At 41.7% G+C, this 26,889-nt stretch overlaps 1 protein-coding gene and 1 long non-coding RNA gene across 2 annotated transcripts in view; one reads left to right on the top strand and one right to left on the bottom strand.

Moving 5' to 3' along the window:
* Nucleotides 1-2,696: 2,696 nt before the first annotated feature.
* LOC122552652 (3-oxo-5-alpha-steroid 4-dehydrogenase 2-like) lies at nt 2,697-19,209 on the bottom strand. Its single transcript, XM_087991179.1, has 5 exons — nt 18,798-19,209; nt 15,026-15,189; nt 8,500-8,601; nt 4,824-4,974; nt 2,697-2,895 (listed from the first exon to the last, which is right to left on the bottom strand). The coding sequence occupies exons 1-5, from the start codon at nt 19,070-19,072 to the stop codon at nt 2,829-2,831; spliced, it is 759 nt and encodes a 252-aa protein (XP_087847305.1). The 5' UTR covers nt 19,073-19,209; the 3' UTR covers nt 2,697-2,828.
* Nucleotides 8,683-26,889, top strand: part of LOC148148917 (uncharacterized) — a 30,959-nt gene continuing 12,752 nt past the window's right edge. Inside the window, exons 1-3 of the long non-coding RNA XR_015758358.1 lie at nt 8,683-8,837; nt 23,573-23,735; nt 24,736-24,820. This is a non-coding gene — a long non-coding RNA (uncharacterized LOC148148917). The remainder of the gene's footprint in view (nt 8,838-23,572; nt 23,736-24,735; nt 24,821-26,889) is intronic.

Raw genomic sequence — 26,889 nt, forward strand, 5'->3', positions numbered from 1 at the left:
GGTGGGGAGTTCCTGGACTAAGGGGAACAGGACGGTATTGAGGTAGGAAGAGACGAGTTCAGTGGGACATGGGCAGGCTGAGACAATGGGTTGACCGGGGCAGTCAAGTTTGTAAATCTTTGGTAGGAGGTAGAATTGGACAGTGCGGGGTACACTGACAATGAGGTTGGAGGCTGTGGATGGGAGATCCAATGGGGTGATGAGATTGTGGATAGTCTGGGAGATGATGTTTTGACAAGGGGAGGTGATGTCGTGATCAAGGGGCAGTAAGAGGAGGTGTCTGCGAGTTGGCACCTGGCTTCTGTGGGGTAGAGGTCGGTGAACCACATTACTACTGCACTCCCCCCTTATCTGTGGGTTTGATGGTGAGGTTGGGGTTGGAGTGGAGGGCTGTGTGTTGTGAGGGCGGGAGGTTGGAATGGTGAGGTGGGTGGCCAGGTTGAGGCAGTCGATGTCACGGTGGCATTTTGAGATGAAGATTTCAAGGGCGGGTAACAGGCCGGCATGAGGTGTCCAGGTGGATGGGGTGTGTTGGAGGCTGGAGAAGGGGTCGTGGTTGAAAAGGTGGGCCCAGAGGTGGAGACGGTGGAAGAGACGTTCAAGGTCATAGCGTGTGTCGAACTTGATTAATCTGGGACCATAGAGAAATAAAGGTGAGGCTTTTACTGAGGACTAAACATTCGTCCTTGGTGAGGGGAAGGTTTGGGGGAATGGTGAACATATAGGCAGGGCTGGGAGCTAGGACCTGGAGTGGAGCTGGAGCTGGAGGTGCGGGCAGAGACAGTTGCTTGAGTGGGCGTGGATGAGGAATCTTACATGTTCCTTTGAAAGTCAAATGTGAATTGATCAGGTTGAAGGGACCAGACCACTATCACAAGAAGAATTCAAAAAAGATCTTTTGAATTCAATCAGTATTTCTAAGGGTAGACAGAAAATTCTTGATCATGGTTTACCTCAAGTATGAATAGCTTTTCATATCTCATCTGAAACCTGACAAAATAAGAGCTGACCACACTAATGGCTCAAGTAATTTAAGAGTTGATAGACATGATCTGTATGAACTTCAATAAAAGCGTTCGACAAGGTTCCTCATGGGAGGCTAGTTAGCAAGGTGAGATCTCATGGAATATAGGGAGAACTAGCCATTTGGATACAGAAATGGCTCGAAGGTAGAAGACAGAAGGTGGTGGTGAAGGGTTGCTTTTCAGGCTTGAGACCTGTTACCAGTGGTGTGCCACAAGGATCGGTGCTGGATTATATAAATGATTTGGATGTGAGCATAACAGGTATAGTTAGTAAGTTTGCTGATGACACCAAAATTGGAGATGTAGTTGACAGCGAAGAAGATTACCTCAGAATTCATTGGGATCTTGATCAGATGGGCCAATAGGCTGAGGACCGGCAGGTGGAGTTTATTTTAGATAAATGCGAGGTGCTGCGTTTTGGAAAAGCAAATCAGAGCAGGACTTATACACTTAATGGTAAGATGCTGGGGAGTATTGCTGAACAAAGAGACCTGGAAGTAAAGGTTCGTAGATCCTTGAAAGTAGAGTCGCAGGTAGATAGGATAGTGAAGAAGGCATTTGGTCTGCTTTCCTTTATTGGTCAGAATACTGAGTACAGGAGTTGGGACATCATGGTTAGGCCACTTTTGGAATATTGTGTGCAATTCTGGTTTCGTTCCTATTGGAAGGATGTTGTGAAACTTGAAAGGATTCAGAAAAGATTTACAAGGATATTGCCAGGATTGGAGGATTTGAGCTATAGGGAGAGGCTGAAAAGACTGGAGCTGTTTTCCTGGAGCGTCAGAGGCTGAGGGGTGACCTTATAGAGGTTTATAAAATTATGAGGGACGTGGATAGGATAAGTAGACAAAGTCTTTTCCCTGGGGTGGGGGAGTCCAGAACTAGAGGGCATAGGTTTAGGGTGAGAGGGGGAAGATATAAAAGGGACCTAAGGAGCAATGTTTTCACACAGAGGATGGTGCGTGTATGGAATGACCTGCCAGAGGAAGTGGTGGAGGCTGGTACAATTATAACATTTAAAAGACATTTGGATGGGTATATGAATAGGAAGGGTTTAGAGAGATATGGACCAGGTGCTGGCAAATGGGATTAGAATAAGTTAGGATATTTGGTTGGCATGTATTAGTTGGACCATAGGGTCTGTTTCTGTGCTGTAAATCTCTATGACTCTATGACCTTGACTAAAATACACAATCTAAAGGTCTGTGCCCTAGGCCTAGGCTAACTCAATGATGAAGGGCTTTTGCTCAAAAGGTCAACTCTCCTGCTCCTCGAATGCTGCCTGACCTGCTGTGCTTTTCTAGCACCACACTCTCAACTCTAGGCTAACTCAATACCTAATATAGAAGAGGATTTACCAATTTAGGTAGAGTCACCATTTTAAATTTTGATCTGTTTAAAATTCTGGCTGTGAGTAACCATTTCATTGAGACACCATGAGAGAAACATCTTGAAGCAGCCACTGCTCTCAACAGGGAGAGGGTATCCAGGATTATTGCACCAAACTAGCTACCAAGTGCCACAATTGGCAGTGCTGTAAAAGTGAAGTCAAATTCCTTTCATTTCATTCCCTGTCGCTCTGATTACAGAGATATTGCAGATGCTGAATCTAACTTTAAGTTTTCAAATTCTATACTTTGGAAAGTAAATCTTCAAGAAAACCAAGTCAGCAACATTTCTTTTCATATGTATTAAAAACAAGTCAAATATTCCATGTATCATTATTTTTGATTTTCAATATGGCAGGTTTGATTTTAAGATGGTATCTTGCATTTGATCCAGTAATTTTCAGATGTATATACGTCAAAATATGAGTGGAATCAGAGCTTTCCTTGATTTTGGGTAGTCATCAAACTTTTCCAGATAATATCTAAATATCATGAAAAGAAAACAATCAGTACAACAGATAACAGAAGAGACAGGGACTCATTCTATTAAAAATTCCAGGGAAGAAATCCCAAAATATTACTGAAGTGCAGCTATCAATGCAAATTCCAAACCAAGTTCCTGGCACCTACCCAGACACCTCATCCACTGCAATTTTGCCAACAGTGGGTGAGGCATCAACCCCACAAGGTGCTTGTAGATATTTTATAATCACTCTGTTCAGATAAGAGAGGCTATTACACACTTTTGGAATGGGGTGGGACTTGAATCGAGGCCTCCTGGGTCAAAAATAGGGACACTACCACCGTGCCAAAGAGTCCAAAACAAGATGTTTGTAAGCTGTCTAGTCGACAGAACACTCCAAGTTTAAATTCCAGCCATGAAATATAGCATTGGATCAGAAACACCAAAGAAATTCAAGGATATAGGAAACTCCAAATCTGGGGCTGGAGGAATTTTATAGAGGCTACAAGAGTGGGAATTGTGGCATGTGAGGTGACTGATTTAGGTGTAATGTCAATTTCCAGACAGCAAATTGAGATGCAGAGATTAAGTCATTAACAGAAATGTGATGCATCAGGGTTCATGCCATGTGGCATGTTTGCATTTATAATGTCTTTGTATGCCATGAGTACATAGTATAAAGTTTTTTTGATAACGCATTAACTTCAGGATAAAGTCAATGTTGCATAATAATTTTCGGGCATCATGTACGTTTGTTTAAAGATTGTCTGCAAGAATTGCCTTTGTGCAGTTGTGTCCAAGGTCACCAAAGTTCCTTGTGAAACTCTGTGACACAAGGGAATGGGAGCAGGAGAGTGGCAGCTGGCATGGAGGTTTAAAACCACAAAAGATGAGTGTGCTACAGGAGGCTGAAGGTGGGTATTGGATTCAGGTGCATGGAGAAGTTAAGTAGGACGAGGCGGGCATTCTGAGTGTGGTATGGGCAGTCACTGAATTGAAGAAAATAGGGGGCTTAAAGAGTGTTAATACTGTTCACATGTGGGACCACCTTAGGGGGTTGAATGGCAGACACCTTCCAGGGTTCTGAGTTCACTCACAACACTTTAATTTCCCCAGTGAATGTGAACTGGACAATGTCCATTACAATGCTTGGAAGGGAAGGTCTGCTGTGCCTGCAGGTTCAACCATGTCCCCTTGAGTGGAGGAAATGAGATTGGACATGAACATTAACATTCAATCAAGAGTGAACAAAATATAAATGTTTTTTCTACAATAAAAGAAGCATTCCTAATGCCCCTACAATCATCCATGTGTGTCAGCACATTTAACTCTCTGGCTTAGCTTGTATTAACAAATAACAATGATGCACACATGAATAATGTAATGTGAAATATTTATGACTGGAATTTGAATTTGCAGAAAACATCTGTATACCACATTTCTGGTCTCAACAAAGTCTTATTTTATTAGCCATGGAATGTTTAGCCATGATGCAGAACCTGCCTGTATGACCAGGAGACTCTTTTATAGCCCAACTATATCTGCTGCACTGTTAGTTTACAGTGGATATCACCACTGAAAAGCTTGGTCTGCCATGGAATTGTGTGCGTGTCCTGCACACATAGCCAGTGCATTAGGTTTTCATTGCAATCATTTGGAAAGCAGGAAAAAGGCAGATAGCACAAAAGTAACACACAATTCAGTTCTATGATCATGCATGGTGCACTCATGACAAAATTCCACATGCAAAGCAAGAATCCCACGGAATCATGTTTACATTCTGCCCAATCGTGCTGTCTCTTGACTTCAGTGGAGGATAAAGTCTAACAGAATATTAAACCATTGTCCCACCTCATCCTATCATTTTTTTGACAGAGGGATTTTAATGGGGTAAAATTGCCACGAGATTGATATTGTAAACACATATGCTGCAAGCTCACAAATTACCTGTGATGATTGTATGCACGATGACCCAAATAAGAGGCAGTGACAATGGCAAAAACAAAAGCTGGCAAAGTAGAAGTTGCAATGGCATAGCCAAACCACTCAACAATTTCACCAAAGTAATTTGCTGCTGTGATATATTCAAATAGTCCACCTGCAAAAACAGGAAAGATAATAGCCAATCATGTAAACTCCTGTTTGCTGTTTATTAGCTGTTTTCAATAACACCTTGTATTTATATACTGCCTTTAATATAACCTCCCAAAACACTTTACATTGTTTGAACGGTTTAGGATTCTTGAATGCAAATGAAGTGGTTAGATGTAAGGTGATCACTCTGATTGGCATATGCAGTAGCTGAAAATTTACAGTATCATGTCATTATCAGTATTTGTTAAAAACTAGGGTTGAACACTTCTGAACATGAACATGAATACTGTTGGCAAAGGATCCAGGAATAAATATGAGATACAATCCATGACATGAACCTTTAATGTAGTAAAATATGGATCCAAAATTTTGAGCTCAGGAAATACAATTTGCACACTTCTGTTCTTTCCCAGATGTTGACCTGATCCACGTGTGACTTTGCATGGGATATTTGGTTTCTCAAACAGAGTTCAAGTTCATGGTACCTTGCATGAACTGAGATGGAATACAGTCGTGATGTGGACATAGAGATGGGTTGGTTAGAAGCGTACCTTGTTTCTTGGAGCAGCCCAAATGTCAGAATTGTTTAAAGGTTTCCTAAATTTCACACCTAATCCTCCTCATCCCCTATCCTCCCCCTCTGCCCCTCAGATCACCATGTTATCCCATGCCCGCTAATATTCCCATGCCACTGTATTCCCTGTCCATCTCTCCATGTAACCCATACTCACTTCATACTCATCTCCCCAGTCCACTCAATACCTCTCTTAACCTCACCTCCCTCATTAACCCAATGACAACCTACACCTCCTCATATCTCCGAATCCTCTCTCTTACCTCCACATTAGCCATCCAATATCCAGTATCCAATATAGGTAGACCTCCTAATATCTTTGAAATTAACTTTAAAATTGTAATAAAACTGTACCAATCTAATATGTATATCATATTCAAAGACATTTCTTACAGAAAAAAGCTCTCCTCTATAAAACCCATTCAAACATGTAAATCCACTTAAGTGGTCAATCTCTTAGAAAAAAATAAATTTACATTTATACATCAACTGTTCACCTTTTAATTTTCTCTTAAAATTATGAATCAAAATGTGAATCTCTATTGCTGAAATAAATGCTCTGGGTCTTTTGAAATTCAGCCAAATATTCATAATATCCTATCAAAACAAATGCCCAGAAATAGAAACAGGGTAGAATACTGAAACTGAAGTGTCACTTTCTTCACTGTGAAATATATGTCAGTACTTAGATGATGGTTGTCAATGTAATGATCAACTCACATTTGCATGGCAGACTCATCTGATGAAATATTGTTTTAAACGCCAATCTACAATACAACATCTAATAGAGAAATCTTGAGGAATGAAACAGTTGCCTTTAAGAATGTTGCTGTTTCCATCTACAGCAGGCATCTCCCTGTCATTGCAGTCATGAATATTCCAAGGAGGTACATTTTTAGGGCTTACAAAACCTGCACCAGCCCATCAGTGTAGTGTTTAGGATAAGGTACAATCTTTACATGATTTTCACAATGAGAAACTCAACCTTCGAAGCTAATGTGCATTTTCAATCCAAGGTCATCTCAAAGAACAAAAAGACCTCATGGGTCTCAAAGGGTTAGGTCCGAAAGGCAAAAGATAATTACTTTGCCAATGAAAAGCGATTCAGCTCAGTGATCCTAAACCTGATGTATGTGAATGCCCAGCACCTATTGATTTTTATTCACATGTGGGACATGGGCATTGCTGGCTGGACAGCATTTATTACCAACTATTGCCTAGTTGCCCTTAAGAAGGTAGTGGTGAGCTGCCTTCTTGAACCGTTGCAGTTTATGTGCTATTGGTAGACCCACTATGCCCTTAGGGAAAGATTCCCAGGATAATGTATGAAGGAGTATGATTTTCAACTCATCAAGGCTCCTTTAAAATCAGTTTCTAAATTCATGATCTCTACAGTCTGGAAAGATATGGGCAGAAAAACATGGGAACACCACCATCTGCAAAACCCTTTAGATCGTACAGCAACCTGATTTGGAACTACATCACCATTCCTTTGCTGTCACTGGGTCAAATTGCAGGAACTCTCTTCCTAACGCAGTGAGACTGCACCTTCATCAAATGGACTTTAGAGGTTCAAGAAGGTGGCTCACCACTGCTTCTCCAGGGCAAATAAATGGATGACAAATGTTGGCCTTGACAGCAGTATTGACAAATGAGGAATGAAAACAAAAATCTTCAGAAGACTTGAAGGTAATATTAGAAGCCACAAGATCAATTTCTGCGATTAGCTGGGTTGGCAGGCAGAAATGGTATCTTTTGTGTATATGCTGTTGAGACACTGTTGACCATCTAGTCCTCATGGCTCACTGCCAAGCCACACCAGTCAGTAACCAGCAGATTCATTACCCAGTTGGATGATTATGAATTCTTAGTCTCTTTTTCTAACTAAAATGGAAATTTTAATAACAGATGAACCAAAAACTTTCAGTGCCAACAATCATTCTGTCTTTGCCTGCTGACATTTGTTTGGGAGTTGGTCTTGAGTTCCTGAAGTGCTAGCAAGCCTACATTGGGAGTGTAAAGCCAGTAAGTGTGCTCACTATGCCTGATCTCCTGGTAAACATTGAGGAATTGTTTAACATTATCAAGTCAAAGTTTCACACAGTACTCAAAAATATTTATACCACTTTACAACCTTCTGGTCTCAATATTGATTTCTACACCTTCAAATTGTAAACCCATTCCTTCCCATATTTAAAAAAAAAGTTTGCTTGTTACAATCTCTGTTACCATGTCTTCACCCTCACCACCACCCTCCCTCAACTTCAATGGGACTGTCTGTTCTTTTACATCTGGCAGTTAGACACACTGTTATTCTGCCATTCGCACATTCCAATCACTTAATCTGAACTATCAATGTCCTTTCTTCCCAACACTCCAACTCCACCACCCCCTACCCCCACCATTATTGCATAAATGCTGCTCCCTCCACACTTCATTTCAGCTCTGATAAAGAGTCATCTAGACTCGCAACGTTCACTTGGTTTCTCTCCATGGATCTGCCTGACCCACCGTGATTTCCAGCATTTTTTGTTTTCAGTACCAAAAAATGTTCTATAGATTTGAACAAAAATGGAAACAATAAAAGTTACAACAATGCAAATAGGGGCTTTGTTGTTTGAAAAAGGTAAGGTTAGAGATCTGTAGTTTGGAGAGGCAGTGAGAAAGAATGCTAGATTATTCATGTGTAACATTGCCATCATCGTCAATCCATGTCTAACACACCAGAAATATTTTCAGTCATAGATATGGATATCTCTTACATAACTAATTATCTGATATATTAGTTGTTTCATATACAGAATTTTAATATTTGAATTAATTATATATTTGTTTTAATTGTTTATCATGTATCATCCAATATATTTTACATCTATATTTACCATTTTAAAGATATTATTTGGTGCTGATCACTCAAGATTTTTAATTTGTGGAAACTTTTGAAGATGATGTTACCTTTAGGAATATAATATTCCCTGTCATTAGGTTTCCTTAGGCTCAGCAGTATGTTGTCACTGTAAATGTTAATGGATAATCCCACAAAGTATAGAACAACACCTAAAATGTAACAGAATAAAAATGGTCCATTGAACATAGTTCAAAATTGAATCCAGACAAATCTATTTTGTTAGGAGAAAGTGAAGACTGCAGATGCTGGCAATCAGAGATGAAAAATGTGTTGCTGGAAAAGAGCAGCAGGTCAGGCAGCATCCAAGGAACAGGAGAATCGACGTTTCGGGCATAAGTCCTTCTTCAGGAATGAGGAGGGTGTGCCAAGCAGGCGAAGATAAAAGGTAGGGAGGAGGGACTTGGGGGAGGGGCGTTGGGAATGCAATAGATGGAAGGAAGTTAAGGTGAGGGTGATAGGCCGGAGAGGGGGTGGGGGCGGTGAGGTCAGGAAGAAGATTGTAGGTCAAGAAGGCAGTGCTGAGTCCAAGGGTTGGGACTGAGACAAGGTGGGGGGAGGGGAAATGAGGAAGCTGGAGAAATCTGCATTCATCCCTTGTGGTTGGAGGGTTCCTAAGCGGAAGATGAGGCGCTCTTCCTCCAGGCGTCGTGTTGCCATGGTCTGGCAATGGAGGAGGCCAAGGACCTGCATGTCCTTGGTGGAGTGGGAGGGGGAGTTAAAGTGTTCAGCCACGGGCGGTTGGGTTGGTTGGTGCGGGTGTCCCAGAGGTGTTCTCTGAAATGTTCTGCAAGTAGGCGGCCTGTCTCCCCAATGTATAGGAGGCCACATCGGGTGCAGCGGAAGCAGTAAATGATGTGTGTGGAAGTGCAAGTGAATTTGCGAAGGATATGGAAGGGTCCCTTGGGGCCTTGGATGGAAGTGAGGGGGGAGGTGTGGGCGCAAGTTTTGCATTTCTTGCGGTTGCAGGGGAAGGTGACAGGAGTGGAGGTTGGGTTGGTGGGGGGTGTGAACCTGATGAGGGAGTCGCGGAGGGTGTGGTCTTTCCGGAACGCTGATAGGGGAGGGGAGGGAAATATATCCTTGGTGGTGGGGTCTGTTTGGAGGTGGCGGAAATGACGAAGGATGATACGATGTATCTGGAGGTTGGTGGGGTGGTAGGTGAGGACCAGTGGCGTTCTGTCCTGGTGGCGATTAGAGGGGCGGTGCTCAAGGGCGGAGGAGCGGGAAGTGGAGGAGATGCGGTGGAGAGCATCGTCAACCAAGTCTGAGGGGAAATTGCGGTCTTTGAAGAAGGAGGCCATCTGGGTTGTTCGGTATTGGAATTGGTCTGCCTGGGAGCAGATGCGGCGGAGGCGAAGGAATTGGGAATATGGGATAGAGTTTTTACAGGGGGCAGAGTGGGAGGAGGTGTAATGTAGGTAGCTGTGGGAGTCAGTCGGTTTATTTTTTTTTAATTTATTTAGTCAGTCGGTTTATAGTAAATCTAGATAGTTTACCTAGATTACTTCCCGCTCCTCCGCCCTTGAATCCCGGTTCATTTCTTGAACCGCAAGAAATGCAAAACTTGCACCCACACCTCCCTCCTCATTTCCCTCCAAGGCCCCAAGGGATCCTTCCATATCCGTCACAAATTCACCTGCATCTCCACACACATCATTTACTGCATCCGCTGCACCCGATGTGGCCTCCTATACATTGGGGAGACAGGCCGCCTACTTGCGGAACGTTTCAGAGAACACCTCTGGGACACCCGCACCAACCAACCCAACCGCCCCGTGGCTGAACCCTTTAACTCCCCCTCCCACTCCACCAAGGACATGCAGGTCTTTGGCCTCCTCCATTGCCAGACCATGGCAACACGACGCCTGGAGGAAGAGTGCCTCATCATCCGCCTAGGAACCCTCCAACCACAAGGGATGAATGTAGATTTCTCCAGCTTCCTCATTTCCCCTCCCCCCACCTTTTCTCAGTCCCAACCCTTGGACTCAGCACCGCCTTCTTGACCTACAATCTTCTTCCCGACCTCTCCGCCCCCACTCCTTCTCCGGCCTATCACCCTCATCTTAACCTCCTTCCACCTATCGTATTCCCAACACCCCTCCCCCAAGCCCCTCCTCCCTACCTTTTATCTTAGCCTTCTTGGCACACCCTCCTCATTCCTGAAGAAGGGCTTATGCCCGAAACGTCGATTCTCCTGCTCCTTTGATGCTGCCTGACCTGCTGCGCTTTTCTAGCAACACATTTTTCAAATCTATTTTGTTCTTAACAAAATAACAAAGAATAAATTATTTATTAACACGAGACAAAAAGAAATCCATTTCCTGTTCTGTCATGCAGAAATATTACATGAGGTGAATTCTATAAATTTAATAGAACTTTAGGAATGTCTTATGAAGCAAAATAAAACTTGGTTTTATTGAACTATTGTTTAGTGAAAGCAAATATAGGGAAGAGGTAATTTAAATAGCTATGTAAACATAAAGCAAATATCTACATCTACATTAGGTTAGATCAAAAAAACTTGTCAACACAGTAAGCTGTCAACTCTGAAACCAACGATGAGTGAAAATGAGAAATTACACTGATGTTGTAACTGGATGGTAGTGCTGAATCTTACCAAAAATCAGCTAAGTGTCATTTTTGGCAAATTTCATAGTGGGTATCTCTTCATAAGGTCTTGTGAGTTTTCTTACGCTATCATCCTAAACCTGTCTCATTACCTATGTCCCTGTGGCATCTGCTCATTGTATTCCCACATTTGTCATAGGCAGAAATACTCACCACTGGCAGGACATCCCAGAATCTCTGCAATGGTCCCATGTTTGAAAGCAAGCCATGCACCCAGTCAAGCATTGGCAATCTGGAGTTTCCCCTGACCATGCATGCAAAGGGATAGCAACCACTAAACAAGTTTCTCAGAGCACATTGGTGGCATGGCTCACGCATCATTACACGTGCAGATACACAGTTTAACACCTAAAAGTGTTTAAAAATCACCCAGATAGGTTATCTGTCCTTAACATCATCCCATCTTACAACCCTACCTAAGTCAGTAATACTGTCTCCCAAAACACAATGTAGCCAGAATCTTATCATTGGTCAACGTGGGAACATCATATACAGGAAAACCTTACAAAAGCACATGCACTTTTGTTCAGCAACAGTAAACCACAAAAATACTGAAGCTGCAACAAAAGCAGAAATTGCTGGAAAAGGTTAGCAGGTCTGGCAGCATCTGTGGACAGAAATCAAAGTTAATGTTTCAAAATGAGTGATCCTTCAGAAAGGTTCTGAGGAAGGGTCACTTGACCAGAAGTATTAACTGATTTCTCTCCACAGATGCTGCCAAATCTGCTAAACTTTTCCAGCAATTTCTGCTTTTGTTTCTGATTTACAGCATCTGGAATTCTTTCAATTTTTAAACAGAAACTGTATTTGCTTCCTGACATTACAGTCTCCTTGTCTTCCTAGCACCAACAAATACACTGACAAAAAGTGATCATTGCACCCAGCTCAGATCTATTGAAACTGGGTCACAATTAGGGCCTGAAACAAAAATAGAAATTGCTGGAGAAACACAGTAGATCTGGTAGTATCTATGGACAGAAAGCAGAGTTAATATTTCTAGTTCAGTGACCTTTCTTCAGTTCTGTTTTCTCTCCATAGATGCTGCCAGGCCTGCAGCATTTTTCCAGCAATTTCTATTTTTGTTTCAGATTTGCAGCATCTGCAGTTCTTTGATTTTTTTGACAATTAGGTCCTGTCTGGTTTGTTGTGCCTGATGCTGCGGTGCTCCATCATGCTGAAAGTGATGTTCCTCCTCCTCAATCTACTTGTCTTTCTCCAAGGAAGAAAGTTACCACTATCCCAGAACTTCAGCATCCATTGCATCCTCTCTTTAGCTGCTCTAGTTGTGCAGAGCATGCATGCTGGACTAACATTGCACACTCTGTCCAAAGTGCACTGTGAGGCCCACAATGACCAATTCAAACATTAGATCTTCATCTTCCAATCATCATCTTCAAGAGCCTATCATCTGCTCCACGATGGTCCTAATCAAAGAATGGGCTGCATTGTATCTGCACTTGTCCTCAGTCAGGGGTTTGTGTAACAGAGTCATCTGTCATGGTCACAGAGGGTGGCCCTTGTCTCCCAGTATACATCCTTGTAAGGTAACCAACTTCTGAAACAGTAGGAAGATGAAAGTTCTCCAAGATGTTGTCATCATGGCAGCTCCCAGGATACCTTGATCAGACATCTAAGATGTGGTACTGATGACCACAGATGACTGGTATATTGAATTTTGAGAAGTTTTGTAGCTCAGGTTGAGGTTCTGGATGTAGCTGAGCTGGAAGGTTCATTTTCAGATGTTTCATCACCATACTAGATAACTTCTTCAGTAAGCCTCTGGATGGTGTAGCCCGCTTTCTACTTATATGTTTGGGTTTCCTTGGGTTGATGATGTCATTTCCTATGGTGAAGTCATTTCCTTTTTTTTCACGGGGTGATAAATGGGATCCAAGTCAATGTGTTTGTTGATAGAGTTCCGGTTGGAATGCCATGCTTCTAGAAATTCTCCTGCGTGTCTCTGTTTGGCTTGTCCTAGGATGGATGTGTTGTCCCAGTCGAAGTGGTGTCCTTCCTCATCCGTATGTAAGGATACTAGCGAGAGTGGTCCCTCCTCTTTTGTGAATTTTATGCCAGTAAGGGTATTATTGATGGTCTTGAAGGTTTTTTCTACTCTGTTTTCTTTAGTGATGACAAAGGTGTCATCCATATAGCGGACCCAAAGTTTGGGTTGGATGGTTGGCAGAGCTGTGCATTATTGTCTCCGCTAAGAGCCCTAATATTGGAGATCCCATGGGTGTTCCGTTGGTTTGTCTGTAGGTTTTGGTCTGTAGGTCATCAATAATACCCTGAAGAAGGGCTTATGCCTGAAATGTCGATTCTCCTGTTCCCTGGATGCTGCCTGACCTGCTGCGCTTTTCCAGCAACACCTTTTCAGCTCTGATCTCCAGCATCTGCAGACCTCACTTTCTCATCAATAATACCCTTACTGGCATAAAAGTCACAAAAGAGGAGGAAAACAATAAACTGCCACTCCTGGCTGTTCGCTCTATTGCAACATCTAATGGGGCATTTCAAACCAGTGTCTACATAAAAACAACACATACGGACCAAATAGAAGCAATCATCCCAACATCCACAAACGAAGCTGCATTAGAACATTATCTTAACGACTCACCACACACTGCAGCACAGAAGAACTACGCAGAGCAGAGGAAAATCACCTATACAGTGTACTCAAAAAGAACAGGTACCCAATGAATATAGTCTGCCAATTTCTCAGCAACAAACACAAACAAGCAGACAAAATGCGTCCAAAAATCCCAGTCACTCTCCACTACATTAAAGGCATCTCGGAAGTGACTGCCAGACTACTCAGACCTCTTGGCATCATGGTATTCCACAAACTGACCAACACACTAAAACAGCAGCTAATGAACTTGGAAGACCCTATACAGATAACAAGCAAAACTAATGTCATTTATAAAATACCTTGGAAGAACTGTAACAAACACTACATTGGACAAACAGGCAGAAAACTAGTCACCAGAATACATGAACATCAACTAGCCACAAAAAGACATGACCCACTCTTACTAGTATCCTTACATACAGATGAGGAAGGACACCACTTCGACTGGGACAACACATCTATCCTTGGACAAGCCAAACAGAAACACACGAGAATTCCTAGAAGCATGGCATTCCAACCGGGACTCTATCAACAAACACATCGACTTGGATCCCATTTACCACCCCCTGAGAAAAAGAACAGGAAATGACATCAACATAGGAAATGACATAATCAACCCAAGGAAACCCAAACATATAAATAGAAGGCAGGCTACACCACCAGTGCTTCATCTGGAGGCTCACTGAAGATGTTACCAAGTATGATGACGAAACGTCTGAAAATGAACCTTCCAGCTCAGCGAGCAAACCTACATCCATGACTTGTATATAGATGAAATGGTAGCCCTTGATTTGATGAATCTAGTTGCATTATGATTAATAATTGCATGTGAAGCAAATATCTACAACCACATTTGGTTAGAACAACTGAATGGTACCTTTAAAAAATCCTGTTAAATAATATGCTGCCAACGCCCCTACAAGCCAGCAATGGGTGAAAATGAGGAATTACACAGAAATTGCAACTGGATGATGGTGCTGAATCTTACCAGAAATTGGCTATGTCATTTTTGCTAAATTTCATGGAAAGTATCTCTCATTGAGACCTTAGAAGTTTTCTCACGCTATTGTCTGAAATCTGTTTTATTACACATGCACCATGCCCCTATTGCATCCACTATTTGTATTCTCCCACTTGCCACTGGGGTGATAGAGAGTTTAGGAACAGTGATGGAACATTATGCAGGTCAATGCTATATTGAGTTTGAGAACTGTAATCTGTAATCACAAGTGCTCTAGTAGCCATAAGGCATACAAAATGAGTAATTCTACCCTATATTCTGAAAGTAGACCATTTACAGAAATTTGGTTTACCTGAGATAAACCTGAAGTCAGTGACCCAGTTGTCATCATAGTGAGTGCAGTGGATCATGGTGTATCCCTGAAGGTAGCCATTAATAGTACAGAACAGACATCCAAAGAAAATGAATGGGAGAGATGTAGGATGTCCGTTGTTTCTAATTGCGTAGATAAATGTCCTTATAAAGCAGAATTAATAAAACAAAATGAAAATACTTTCGCAGGAAATTTGTCATGAAGAAAACACATAAAAGGCACAAACTCTACTGAGTCCAAACAAACCCTTCCTAACATAAACCAAAAACTCAAATAATGCAGATACTGCAAATCTAAATAAAATCAGAAACTGCTGCTAAAACTCAGCTATAGATAAGCAGGAGGCTTGAAGATCACAGCAAGCCAGCAGCATCAGGAGGTGGAGAAGTCAACTTTTTTGGGGATAACCCTTCTTCAGGAATTCCTGAAGAAGAGTTATACTGAAACGTTGACTTCTCCACCTCCTGATGCTGCTTGGCTTGCCAAGTTCTTCTAGCCTTCTGCTTATCTACTTTGGATTCCAGCCTCTGCAGATTTTTCATCTAGCTATTACTCCAGATAGCATCTGCAGCGAGAGGAACGGTTATAATTTCCGGTTAATGACCCTTCATCAATATTTTCCTTATTGACCAACAATCCCAGTCTTCAACATGTTCAATGACTGAGCATTCACAGCTCTCTGAAGTACAGAATTCCAAAAAATCACCACTGTCTGAGTGAAGAAACTGAGCTCAGTCTAAACCTTGTGACTATTACTCCTTGATATAACCAGTGAAAAGAGCCTCCATGGATCTTGTAGCCTTTGTTTTTTGTTACTCTGCCATCCTTCATTTTCATGAAGATGCTGGACATTATTAATTACTAAATCCTGCAAAGTCTTTGTGAACTAAAGTTATTATTTCGTTGGATTTAAGGTGACTTCAGAAGTTTCAGCTCATTTATCCCTTGCCATCCCAAGTTTCAATAGAAGTCATGGCATTTAGTCCCAGTTTTATCTTTGTAATGTTATGCTGTGTCATATGTCTTCAGGATAATTCATTGAATCTATCTTCAGTAAGGTCGCTGGTTTAATTTTGATATCACTAGGTTGTCAATGTAATGCATGTTAACTGGAGAGCATAAATACCAGATAAGCAATATAGCTCACATCATTTCAGCAAATTTTGACCTATGATTGTAACTTTTCCTCATATATTCCCTGCAAGATTTTTGACACAAAACTGCTCACATACAACACTGAGGAAAGTTACAGTTTGTTTCCTGTTGTAAACAAACGGTTGAAAATAAAACTCAAACTTAAGAATATTCCTGGAAACATAAAGTATCAACCAAATGTGACCATAATTCTCTGCAAAGTTTACGATAAGTTGTTGGGTGAAAGTTCCCTTGGATTGGATGAAATTTTGACTTTATGTCCTTCCTGCTATCATTGATTTGGACAGAGGTTAAGATTGTGGACTGTATGTAATTCAGTCAGTTATCCAACAGTCAGATTGCCTACATGTCATACCAGAGTTGATCTGCTTATTCAGTTAACCTATTTTTGACTAATCAACCTGTTCAGAGATGCTATTACACATCTCTGGAGCTGGTGGGATTTGAACTCATTCAGGGGTACCATACTACCACTGTGCCACAAGAGGACTCCTAAAATACAATTTGGGTCAACCACTGACTGCTTGGTTTCTGATAATCCCACATTAGCCAATATTTAGGTTACTTAAAATGTGAGACACAGGAATTGATAATTCTGCACACCCAGACCATTTATGATTCATTAACGTATCCACCTGTCATTCGTGGTCTAAATCTGCAAATGTGGTCCTCTGTTCTAAAGTGCTCCCCAAACATTATCTCACTGTAACGCAATTCAAAGCTTGAAAGTTGACATGAGAACTGTGAGGGAGTGGGGGTCTGAGAATGGGAGCTTGTTTGTAAATACAGGAGAGCACAATTGCTCCACAGCGACCCTTGCTGCCTCAGAACTCACAATTCCAAAATTTCAGATCACAACCTTGAGGTCCTGATCCTGACTTGCTCTATTTCCTTCTCCCTTAGCTGGTTGTCCAGCTTCCCCATTCTCTGAAGAGGAAAGAGAACCAGGATGCATTTCTGCTATTATCCTTGTAAATCTTCCCTGTACCTTTTCCAGTGCCTCCATTTCTTTTTGTAATTTAGAGACTAGAACAGCATCAGTACTTGAAATGCCATATCATCACAATTTGATACAGATTTAGCAATAACATCCCTACTTTTCAATTTTATCTCTCTTGGAATAAACCCTAGCCATTGCTTTCTCTTTGACCCAACATTAACTGACTGGATGTACTGAACTCTGAAAACTCCACAGTTTCTCCTCCTTATCTAGATTCACACTTTCAAAGAAATAAGCAACTTTGTTTTTTTTTCATATGAAAATGTGTCACTGCACACCTCAGTGACCTATTCAAATGAAGTTCCCAAAAATATTTTGGCATAAGCTTACAATGGCAAAATTGGCTAGCAAACGGCATTTGTTCTCAGTCTTTCAAGAACTACTGTTTATCTGTTTATAATTACATCAGTCAAAACATAAAATAATGATCAGGACACCAGGGAGAACTCCCAAATTCTTCTTCAGAATGTTCCATGGGATCTTTTACATCGACCTGAGAGAACAAATGGGATTTAGATTTAACATACATACAAAAGTAGATTTATTTAGGATAACCTAGAATGAGATACTAAATAATACATTGAAAAAATAATTGAAGGTTATTTTATAAATTTCAGTCTAAAAGTTTTTATTCTAATCCCATTTTCCAGTACTTGGCTCTTAGCCTTGCATGCATATCATAAATGTATATCTAAATATTTCTGAAATCTTATATGGGTATCTGCCCTATCACCCATACAGGCAGTGAGTTCCAGATTTCCATTGCTCTCTGGATGAAACAAAAGCAGAAATTGCCAGACAAGCTCAGCAGGTCTGGCAGCATCTGTGGAGAGAAATCAGAGTTAATATTTCGGTTCGAGTGACCCTTCCTCAGAACTGCTCTGAATGAAAATGTTTTTCCTCATATCTCCTCTAAAGTTTCTGTCCCTTAAATCTATGTCCCAGTCCTTGATCCCTTCATCAAGGGGAAAAGTTTCTTCCTGTCTATCATCAATATTCCCCTCATAATATTATATATCACAATCATGACCCCCTCAATATCCTATGTTTTGAGGAAAACAACCCCAGACTGTCCAATCTCTCTTCAAAACTCAAACTCTCCAGCCCAGTCAACACCCTGGTAAATCTCCTTTGCATCCTTTCAAGTGTTACACCATCCTCCTATGATGTGGATTCCATAACTGCACACAATACTCTATCTGCAATCTGTACAGGTAAATAATGTTCAAGTAAATAAAACATAAAATTGCCAGTACTGGAAATGTCAAACAAAAACAGAAATTGCAGCAGCAAATCTGGTAGCAGAGAAAGAAGAGTTAATGTTTTGAACCCAGTGAGCCGCCTTCAGGATTGACAGTAGCTATAAAGAGGTGGTATTTATGTTCGGGACTGAGGTGGGGGGAGAGGGAGTGAGCAGATAGATAGAGATGGAGCCCAGAGAAAGAAAAAGACTGTTAGACAGACAAAGGGATAGCTAATAGCAAACCACAGAAGGAGAAAATCTATGTAATGTTCAGGCTTGGTTTTATTTGCACTATATTTGCCAAAGGAAACAAACAAAATTCCAGAAGTAGGATTCTTTTAAATTGCACTTACCTGTGAAAGTAGTGCCCACAGAACATGAATAATAAGAATTTGCTCCCCGTACTGTCCAGGCTGCCTGATTGATAAAGTGATATCACAGGTACTAAAAATGACGGCAACTCCATTACAAACCATCCAATCTTAGCTGGAACATATACTACAGAGTGGTCTTGAGTTAGGTATCTACCGTACAAATGCACAAACTTTCTGGCCTGGATATTGAAAATCATAACAGCCAGCAAATAAGATGTTAGCGGATATATAATGTATGGGTTACACTCTGACATGCTGACCTTGATGGTTTTGTTAAAGTGACAATTTCTGTGGTCCGCTCCTGTAAGAGAATTAGCTTAAGTGAGCTATTCTTGTTATTCAGTAGTATTTGCTTGTTCTGTAACCAGTGTCAAACCAATAAAAGGGTGGGTTTTTATATCATACACTCATCCGGCAGAAATTTACACTTTAAATCACACTCAAAAGCTGGTATTTAAAACCCAGCTCAAAGCTTGCATGAACAAGTCAACCACTAGATCACCCAAGGAGATGAGTAAACATTTGCACAGAAGAACATAAGAGCTAGGATCAGCAGTAGGCAATTCAGCCTCTCAAGCCTGCTCTGTCATTTAATACGACCATGGCTCATCTCATTTCAGCCTCAACTCCACTTTCCTACCCGCTGCCCATAATCCTTTAACCCAAATTACTAATTAAAAATCTATCTCCTCCTTAAATCTATTCAGGGTCCTGGTGTCCTCCACACTCTGTGAATTCCACAGATTCATGACCCTTTTGAGAAAAATAATTCCTGCTCATCTCTGTGTTAAGCTGAAAATGTGTTGCTGGAAAAGCACAGCAGGTCAGGCAGCATCCAAGGAACAGGAGAATCGACGTTTCGGGCATGAGCCCTTCTTCAGGAATACATTCAGGAATTCCTGAAGAAGGGCTCATGCCCGAAACGTCGATTCTCCTGTTCCTTGAATGCTGCCTGACCTGCTGTGCGTCTCCAGCAACACATTTTCAGCTCTGATCTCCAGCATCTGCAGTCCTCACTTTCTCCTCCATCTCTGTGTTAAGTCCATCACTCCTTAGCCGAAAGCTATGCCCTCTTGTTCTAGATTGCCCCACAAGGGAAACATGCCCTCCATATCTACTTTGTCAATCCCCTTTAGTGTCTCAATTAGGTCTTCTCTCATTCTTCTAAACTCTAGCAAGTACAGGCTTAAATTGCTCATAAATCTCTCTTCATAAGACAGGCCTTTCATCTCTGGAATTAAACTAGTGGACTTTCTCTGAACTGTGTCTTATGCAATTATACTCTTCCTCAATTAAGGAATCCAACATTGTGTAGTACTCCAGACATGGTCTGGAGGTCAGGTCACACCCAAAGGCAAAGCCCTTTTCATGAAATCACATTACTGATTTTCACAGATGAGAGAACCACATTACTCATGGCTTGACAATTTTACGGAGAAAATGAGTGTAACTAGGAATTGTGACATTAGTCATATTAACAGATTAGTGATACAAATTGTATTGCACACTATCTACCTACTTACAATTGCATTGTTGCACATTTGGAGTAAACAGAAAACTCACTGTATTGGAGGCATTGCATTAGCATGATTTCAGTATTGGTTAACTTACAGGCAACAGAGAGTTGGGATCAATGGGCCTTTATCAACTAGAAAAATGTAACCAAGGTTTAGCCCTAGGTTTTCAATTATTTATTATCTTTGTCAATGGCTTGGAGAAGGGGCAGAGTGCAACATATCTGAATTTGTTGACAATACAAATATAATTGAAAAGGCATGTTGAGATGAGGAATCTGCAAGGGGCTATATAGATAGGTTGGGTGAATGGATGATAACTTGGTAGATGACAATTAATGTAGAAAAGTATGAATTCATACACTTTGCTAAGAAGAATCTAAAGACAGACTTATTTAAATGGTGAGAGAGAGACTTCAAAAAAGTACAGCACAGAGGGGTCTGAGTGTTCTTGTGCATAAAACACAAAATGTTTACATGCAACTGAACAAGTAATTGAAGACGTAAATGAAATTGTGGCCTTTATTGCTGGAGAGTTGTAGTTAAAAATAGGCAAGTCTTGTTACAACTTTACGGAACTGAAGGTGATTTAATGGGTTGGATCAGAAACTGGCTAGCTGAACGAAGACAGAGGGTGGTGGTTGATGGGAAATGTTCACCTGGAGCTCAGTTACCAAGTGGTGTGCCACAAGGACCTGTTTTGGGGCCACTGCTGTTTGTCATTTTTATAAATGATCTTTATGTGGACGTGGAAGGATGGGTTAGTAAATTTGCAGATGACACTAAGGTAGGCAGAGTTGTGCGTAGTTCTGGATTAGTGGTGCTGGAAGAGCACAGCAGTTCAGGCAGCATCCGAGGAGCAGTAAAATTGACGCTACGGGCAAAAGCCCTTCATCAGGAATAAAGGCAGAGAGCCTGAAGCGTGGAGAGATAAGCTAGAGGAGGGTGGGGGTGGAGAGAAAGTAGCATAGAGTACAATAGGTGAATGGGGGAGGGGATGAAGGTGATAGGTCGGGGGTAGGGGGAGGGTGGAGTGGATAGGTGGAAAAGAAGATAGGCAGGTAGGACAAGTCATGGGGACAGTGCTGAGCTGGAAGTTTGGATATAGGGTGAGGTGGGGGAAGGGGAAATGAGGAAACTGTTGAAGTCCACATTGATGCCCTGGGGTTGAAGTGTTCCGAGGCAGAAGATCAGGCGTTCTTCCTCCAGGTGTCTGGTGGTGAGGGAGTGACGGTGAAGGAGGCCCAGGACCTCCATGTCCTCAGCAGAGTGGGAGGGGGAGTTGAAATGTTGGGCTACAGGGCAGTGTGATTGATTGGTGCGGGTGTCCCGGAGATGTTCCCTAAAGCGCTCTGCTAGGAGATGTCCAGTCTCCCCAATGTAGAGGAGACCGCATCGGGATCAACCGATACAATAAATGATATTAGTGGATGTGCAGGTAAAACTTGGATGGATGTGGAAGGCTCCTTTAGGGCCTTGGATGGAGGTGAGGGAGGAGGTGTGGGCACAGGTTTTGCAGTTCCTGCGGTGGCAGGTGCCAGGATGGGAGGGTGGGTTGGACCTGACCAGGCAGTCGGAGGGAACAGTCTTTGCGGAAGGCGGAAAGGGGTGGGGAGGGAAATATATGCTTGGTGGTGGGGTCTTGACGGAGATTCCTTGAGGAAGAATTCAAGGAATGTATAGGGGACAATTTCCTGGAAGAATATGTTGTAGATTCAAAACGGGACCAAGCTAATTTGAATCTGGTAATTTTGAGGCAGTTTTAATAAGTAATCTTAGAGTAAAAGATATCCTAGAAAAGAGACCATAACATTGTTGGATTTGGTAATCATTTTTAGAATAAGAACCTGGGTCAGAAACAACGTGGTAAACTTAATTAAAGGTCATTGCAAAACAGTGAAGGTAGAGTTGGCTACAGGGACAAAGTTTGTCTCCTCTCCTCTGTTCAGTGCTGCAAAAGACTTGTCAGAATGGAAGTATGGCTCTGCATTTCTGAATCTCCTGCAGACATTCTTTGATGTATAAAACAGAAGGAGCTGAAATGGAAATCTGTATGTGATTGCCATTCATTCGAAAATCTGACCCTTTATGTCAACAGAGTCATGGAACAAAATGCAAAGGAAGTGGTAATGACTGTTATGAAAAAATGTATTTGTCCAGAGCTGGTGCAAATGACAAAATAATGAACAGTCCAGAAGCAAAAACATTAAAAATCAAAATTCAGCATGGCATATGGCGAAAGAAACAGAGTGAAAGTAGTGGACTGAGTTCATGGTCTGAATTTGTTGAACTCAGTGTTGAAGGCTGTAAAGTGCTTCAGCAGAAGATGCGGTGCTCTTCTTCATTTAGCTTAGCTGAATACCGCTGCAGACTGAGAACAGCTGTAGCAATTCTATGCAAGTGGCATTCCTGGCAGGTCATCCAGGATTCTTTGTTGTTTAATTCTCCTTCCTTGAGAATGCTTTGGAGAGAGGTTCTGCATTCGTCCTCTGTGCTTTGCTGCAATGTAATCTGTAATGGTCTGAAAACATTTTCCATTTGAATGCAACATCAAGGCAACATCAGCACCATGGCTCAAGGCAACATTTTCCAATAAGGAGGTCTTCTCTACTTCCCTCCCTGATCTTCTCATTCCTCTATGTCCTCCTCATACTTTCGATCTGGTGCGTATTAAGGTTGGGCACTGGAAGCAGAAAATCTTGCAAATTCTGTTCTGGGAATACAGTCTCTGATTGCCCTGCCTTTCATTTGATAACATTCAGAGTGGCAAATATAAAGACTAACTAAGGTACTGAATGAACATGAACTACCATAAAGATAATCGGCAGTTAATCTTTTGGGGAAACAAGGAGAAATTCTTTTACGCAGCAAGTTTTTATCATCTGCAATGCACTGCCTCACAATGTGATGCAAGAAGATTCAATAATAATTTTAAAGAGAAATTTGGATAAATAGAGAAAACACTGCAGTGATATGGGGAACAATCAGGAAGAGTGGAACTAACAAAATCAATGTAAGCAAAAGATTTTGACCGAGGACATCAATTATTAAACACTGCTACCAGAAGGTAGACAGAAGTGTGTAGTTTTAGCTGCTATTCTGTTCATTTGTTCATCAATTTTCTCTCACCTTCCCTGCCTTTTCACCTTCCAGTCACCCAACATGTCACCTCTTGTTTCTTCCCTCTGGCGTACTTTGACAGCTTTTTTCCTTTTTTTCCTCATCTTCCTGGCGTAACAGGGAGGCTGGAGTGGTGTCGGTGATGATTCCTGGCTCGGAGATCCAATGCGTGGACTCCTGGAGTGGTGGTGGGTGTCGGCTGCAGTGATGAGGGAGTGGGGACCTTGCTGCAGTCCTGGAGCCATTTTTGGGAGCATGGCCGATGAAATTGAACTTCATTTAAGTACTTTCGTTTTATTCTTTTCTTACTCAAAATGGTGCCAGACTGTGGTGACAGAAGACCTTTCACTGTATCTCCCTAGATGTGTGTGACAATGAATAAATTATTCATTCATTCATTCATTCACTATCTCTAAGGCCTGAATCTTTCACTATTTTCCTGGTGTCCCAGTCTTGAATATCTTGAATAAATTCTCCATAGCTCATATTGCCCATTGAGACTGCTGTTACTCGGCCAAATGCGAACTTATTCATCCACTGGGGACTAACCTCAGTGTCATTTCCTTCTACTCATCTCATCCACCATTATTGCCTTGGAAAATGCAAGTGGACTCATATCACTATCCAGCTCTGCATTTGCCTTTAGAGTTCCCTTTTACAAGAACCTTGCTGTACAGGATCACATTGTTTACAAAACTTCACGCAATGCACATAAAAGGTCACACCATTTTACATGCCTTGTACTAAATGTACCTGATATTATCTTAGATCGGAAATGGTGTATCCGCAAAATTATTAAGTATAGGTGATATCCACCTCCACACACACTACCTTGATCTCTTCTCATCCTGAATTAACTAATGATATGACAGTACAATTCCAAAGCTGTTGATTCTTCACCAATGTTTCATACTACATTTTGTGTGTGAAATACTCTGTGTTGACATTTTTTGACAATAGGAACATTACAGATAAGACTGGAAATGAAAAATTTAACCCATCTGGTCTATGCTTTGCAAAAGCATACTCTTTGCATCCTGAATAATAAAAACGAAAGAACTGCACACGCTATAAATCAGAAGCAAAAACAGAAATTACTGGAAAAGCCCAGGTCTGGCAGCATCTGCGGAGAGAAAACAGAGTTAACATTTCAGGCTGAGTGACCCTTGCTCAAAATTGTTTGCATGGAGTAAAGTCATAAATGGTGATATATAAATACAAATTTTTCTTTCAAACTTATAGACCAAGGCTTGAACCTGGGCATCTTTCTTTGTCTTTTTCAGAATGGCACCACTGGGAAAATCATAACTTAACCCATTTGTCTGGACATTGATATATTTCTGCAAACTGCTAGTCAATGTTTCTAAGGTATAAAATCAGTGTTTCACATGACCCTAAATGTTTCTCTCCCAGCAAAAATAGTTGGAAAAAGCTTTGGGGAGAATGGGATATAAATTTTTTCCTCATTTTATAAAATCTCATTTTGCAGCCCTCGCTGCCTGGTTTGGATTTGATACGATAATTATCACTGGTTTTCAGGCACCTCACCCAATAAGCTATTAATGTTACGCAAAACTTTAGGAAACTTTATTAAGTGTAAACACACAGTACATGTTTGGCCATGTCAAGTTCTTGCTTTCATCCATCAGTGTGTCTTCTATAACAAGACAGTTCACTTCAAATTATGCCCTTTTCTAAAAACAGTGTCATTAAAACAAAGCACAAAGTGTTCCTATGGAGTTCTACTGAGTCACTGATTATCTAATTTTTGGCTGCTGATTACATTATTAATTTATGTTTAAAACAGACAGTTAATGCTTAAGGAAGCATTAACTTCAAGAAGATAAAGCTGTCTGGGCTTGACAACAAGTTTCAGGGAAATACTCAAAATTAGCTATTAATACATCCAAAGCGTCTCATAGAGATGTACAGCACCGAAACAGACCCCTCAGTCCAACTTGTCCATGCCGACCATACATCCTAAATAAATCTAGTCCCATTTGCCAGTATTTGGCCCATATCCCTCTAAACCCTTCCTATTCGTATACCCATCCAGCTTAAAGTACTTGATTGACTGTCAAATGTTTTGAAATGCTCTAGGATTGTGATCGGTTCTACGCCATACAATGGCTACAGTGTGGAAACAGGCCATTTGGCCCATCAAGTCCACACTGACCCTCTAAAGATTATCACACCCAGACCAACGCCATCCACATAACCCTGCAATTCCCATGGCTAACCACCTACCCTGCACATCCCTGAATACTATGGGCAATTTAGCATCGTCAATCCACCTAACCTGCACATCTTTGGATTATGGGAGGAAACTAGAGTACGCGAAGGAAACATGCAGACACGGGGAGAAGATCCAAACTCCACACAAACTCCTGGATCCCTCATGCTGTTCAATTTCACCCACGGGCTGTGTGGAGTTTGCACATTCTCCCTGCATCTGCGTGGGTTTCCTCCAGGTGCACCAGTTTCCTCCCACTGTCATAAGTAGATTGGCCATGCTGCTGGTAAACTGTAAAATAGGGAGGTTGACTATTGTCTGCAATTTTAGACATGCATGACTTGAAATGTTTGGGGGAATCTCTGTTAAAGCTTACTGAAGAAGCACATGACAGGCTAATAATAACATTATACTGGGTTGTTCCTGAAGTTTTACTAAAGGTGTTTTGAGAGATCAGGAGAATTTGCGTGGAGGTCCAGCACCTTACAGACTAATGTCTAACCATTGGATTAATTACAAACTTAAAAAAAAATAGATTTTTGTCTGGCAACGGTATGAAGGTTTATGGAACTGAGATAGATGAATAGATTGAGTTTTAAATCAGGACGGGGAGAAGTCAATGCACCGGGTGTAACCCTTCTTCAGGACTGGGGTTGGGTGTAAGGGGGTGGGGGAGGGTTTAGGTTGGGGAGAGGGGCAGAGTGGTGAGGTAAAGACAAGTGAACACAGATAGAGGGTACGGCATGGTGGTCAATGGGAGGAATGAATCCGATTGGTAGCTGGAAGGAAGGGTCAGTCAGAGGAATGGAAGAGAGAGGGAGGGGCTGGAAAGGGAGTTGGGGAAGGGAGGTTATTTGAAATTGGAGAACTCAATGTTGAGTCTCTGGTCTGTCAGCTGCCCAGGTGGAAGTAGAGATGTTGTTCCTCCAAGTTACAATCTGATTTGCTGTGGCAATGGAGAAGATCAAGGATGGTCATGTCAGAAAGGGAGTGGGAGGGGGATTTGAAATGGGCAGTGAGTGGGAGGTCAGGTCAGCCCCTGCAGGCCCAGCCGAGACGCTTGGCGAAATGTGCCCTGAGTTTATGTTTGGTCTCACCGATGTAGAGAAGACCACATCGGGAGCACCGGATACAGTAAACTAGGTTGAAGGAGAGGCTGGTGAACCTCTCTCTGACCTGGAAGGATTGTTTGTGGCCCTAGATG

Source organism: Chiloscyllium plagiosum, unplaced genomic scaffold (genome assembly GCF_037043375.1).
Source record: "Chiloscyllium plagiosum isolate Xiang-an unplaced genomic scaffold, Cpla_swu_hap1 HiC_scaffold_10, whole genome shotgun sequence".
Classification (NCBI taxonomy): Eukaryota; Metazoa; Chordata; class Chondrichthyes; order Orectolobiformes; family Hemiscylliidae; genus Chiloscyllium; species Chiloscyllium plagiosum.

Coding starts and splice junctions, on each gene's coding strand:
- LOC122552652 (XM_087991179.1), bottom strand. CDS start 19,072: ATGTCAGAGTGTAACCCATACATTATATATCCGCTAACATCTTATTTG. Junction 15,190..18,797: donor TGTGGGCACTACTTTCACAG/GTAAGTGCAATT, acceptor CTGCTTTATAAG/GACATTTATCTACGCAATTA. Junction 4,975..8,499: donor GGAATATTATATTCCTAAAG/GTAACATCATCT, acceptor CTGTTTTTGCAG/GTGGACTATTTGAATATATC.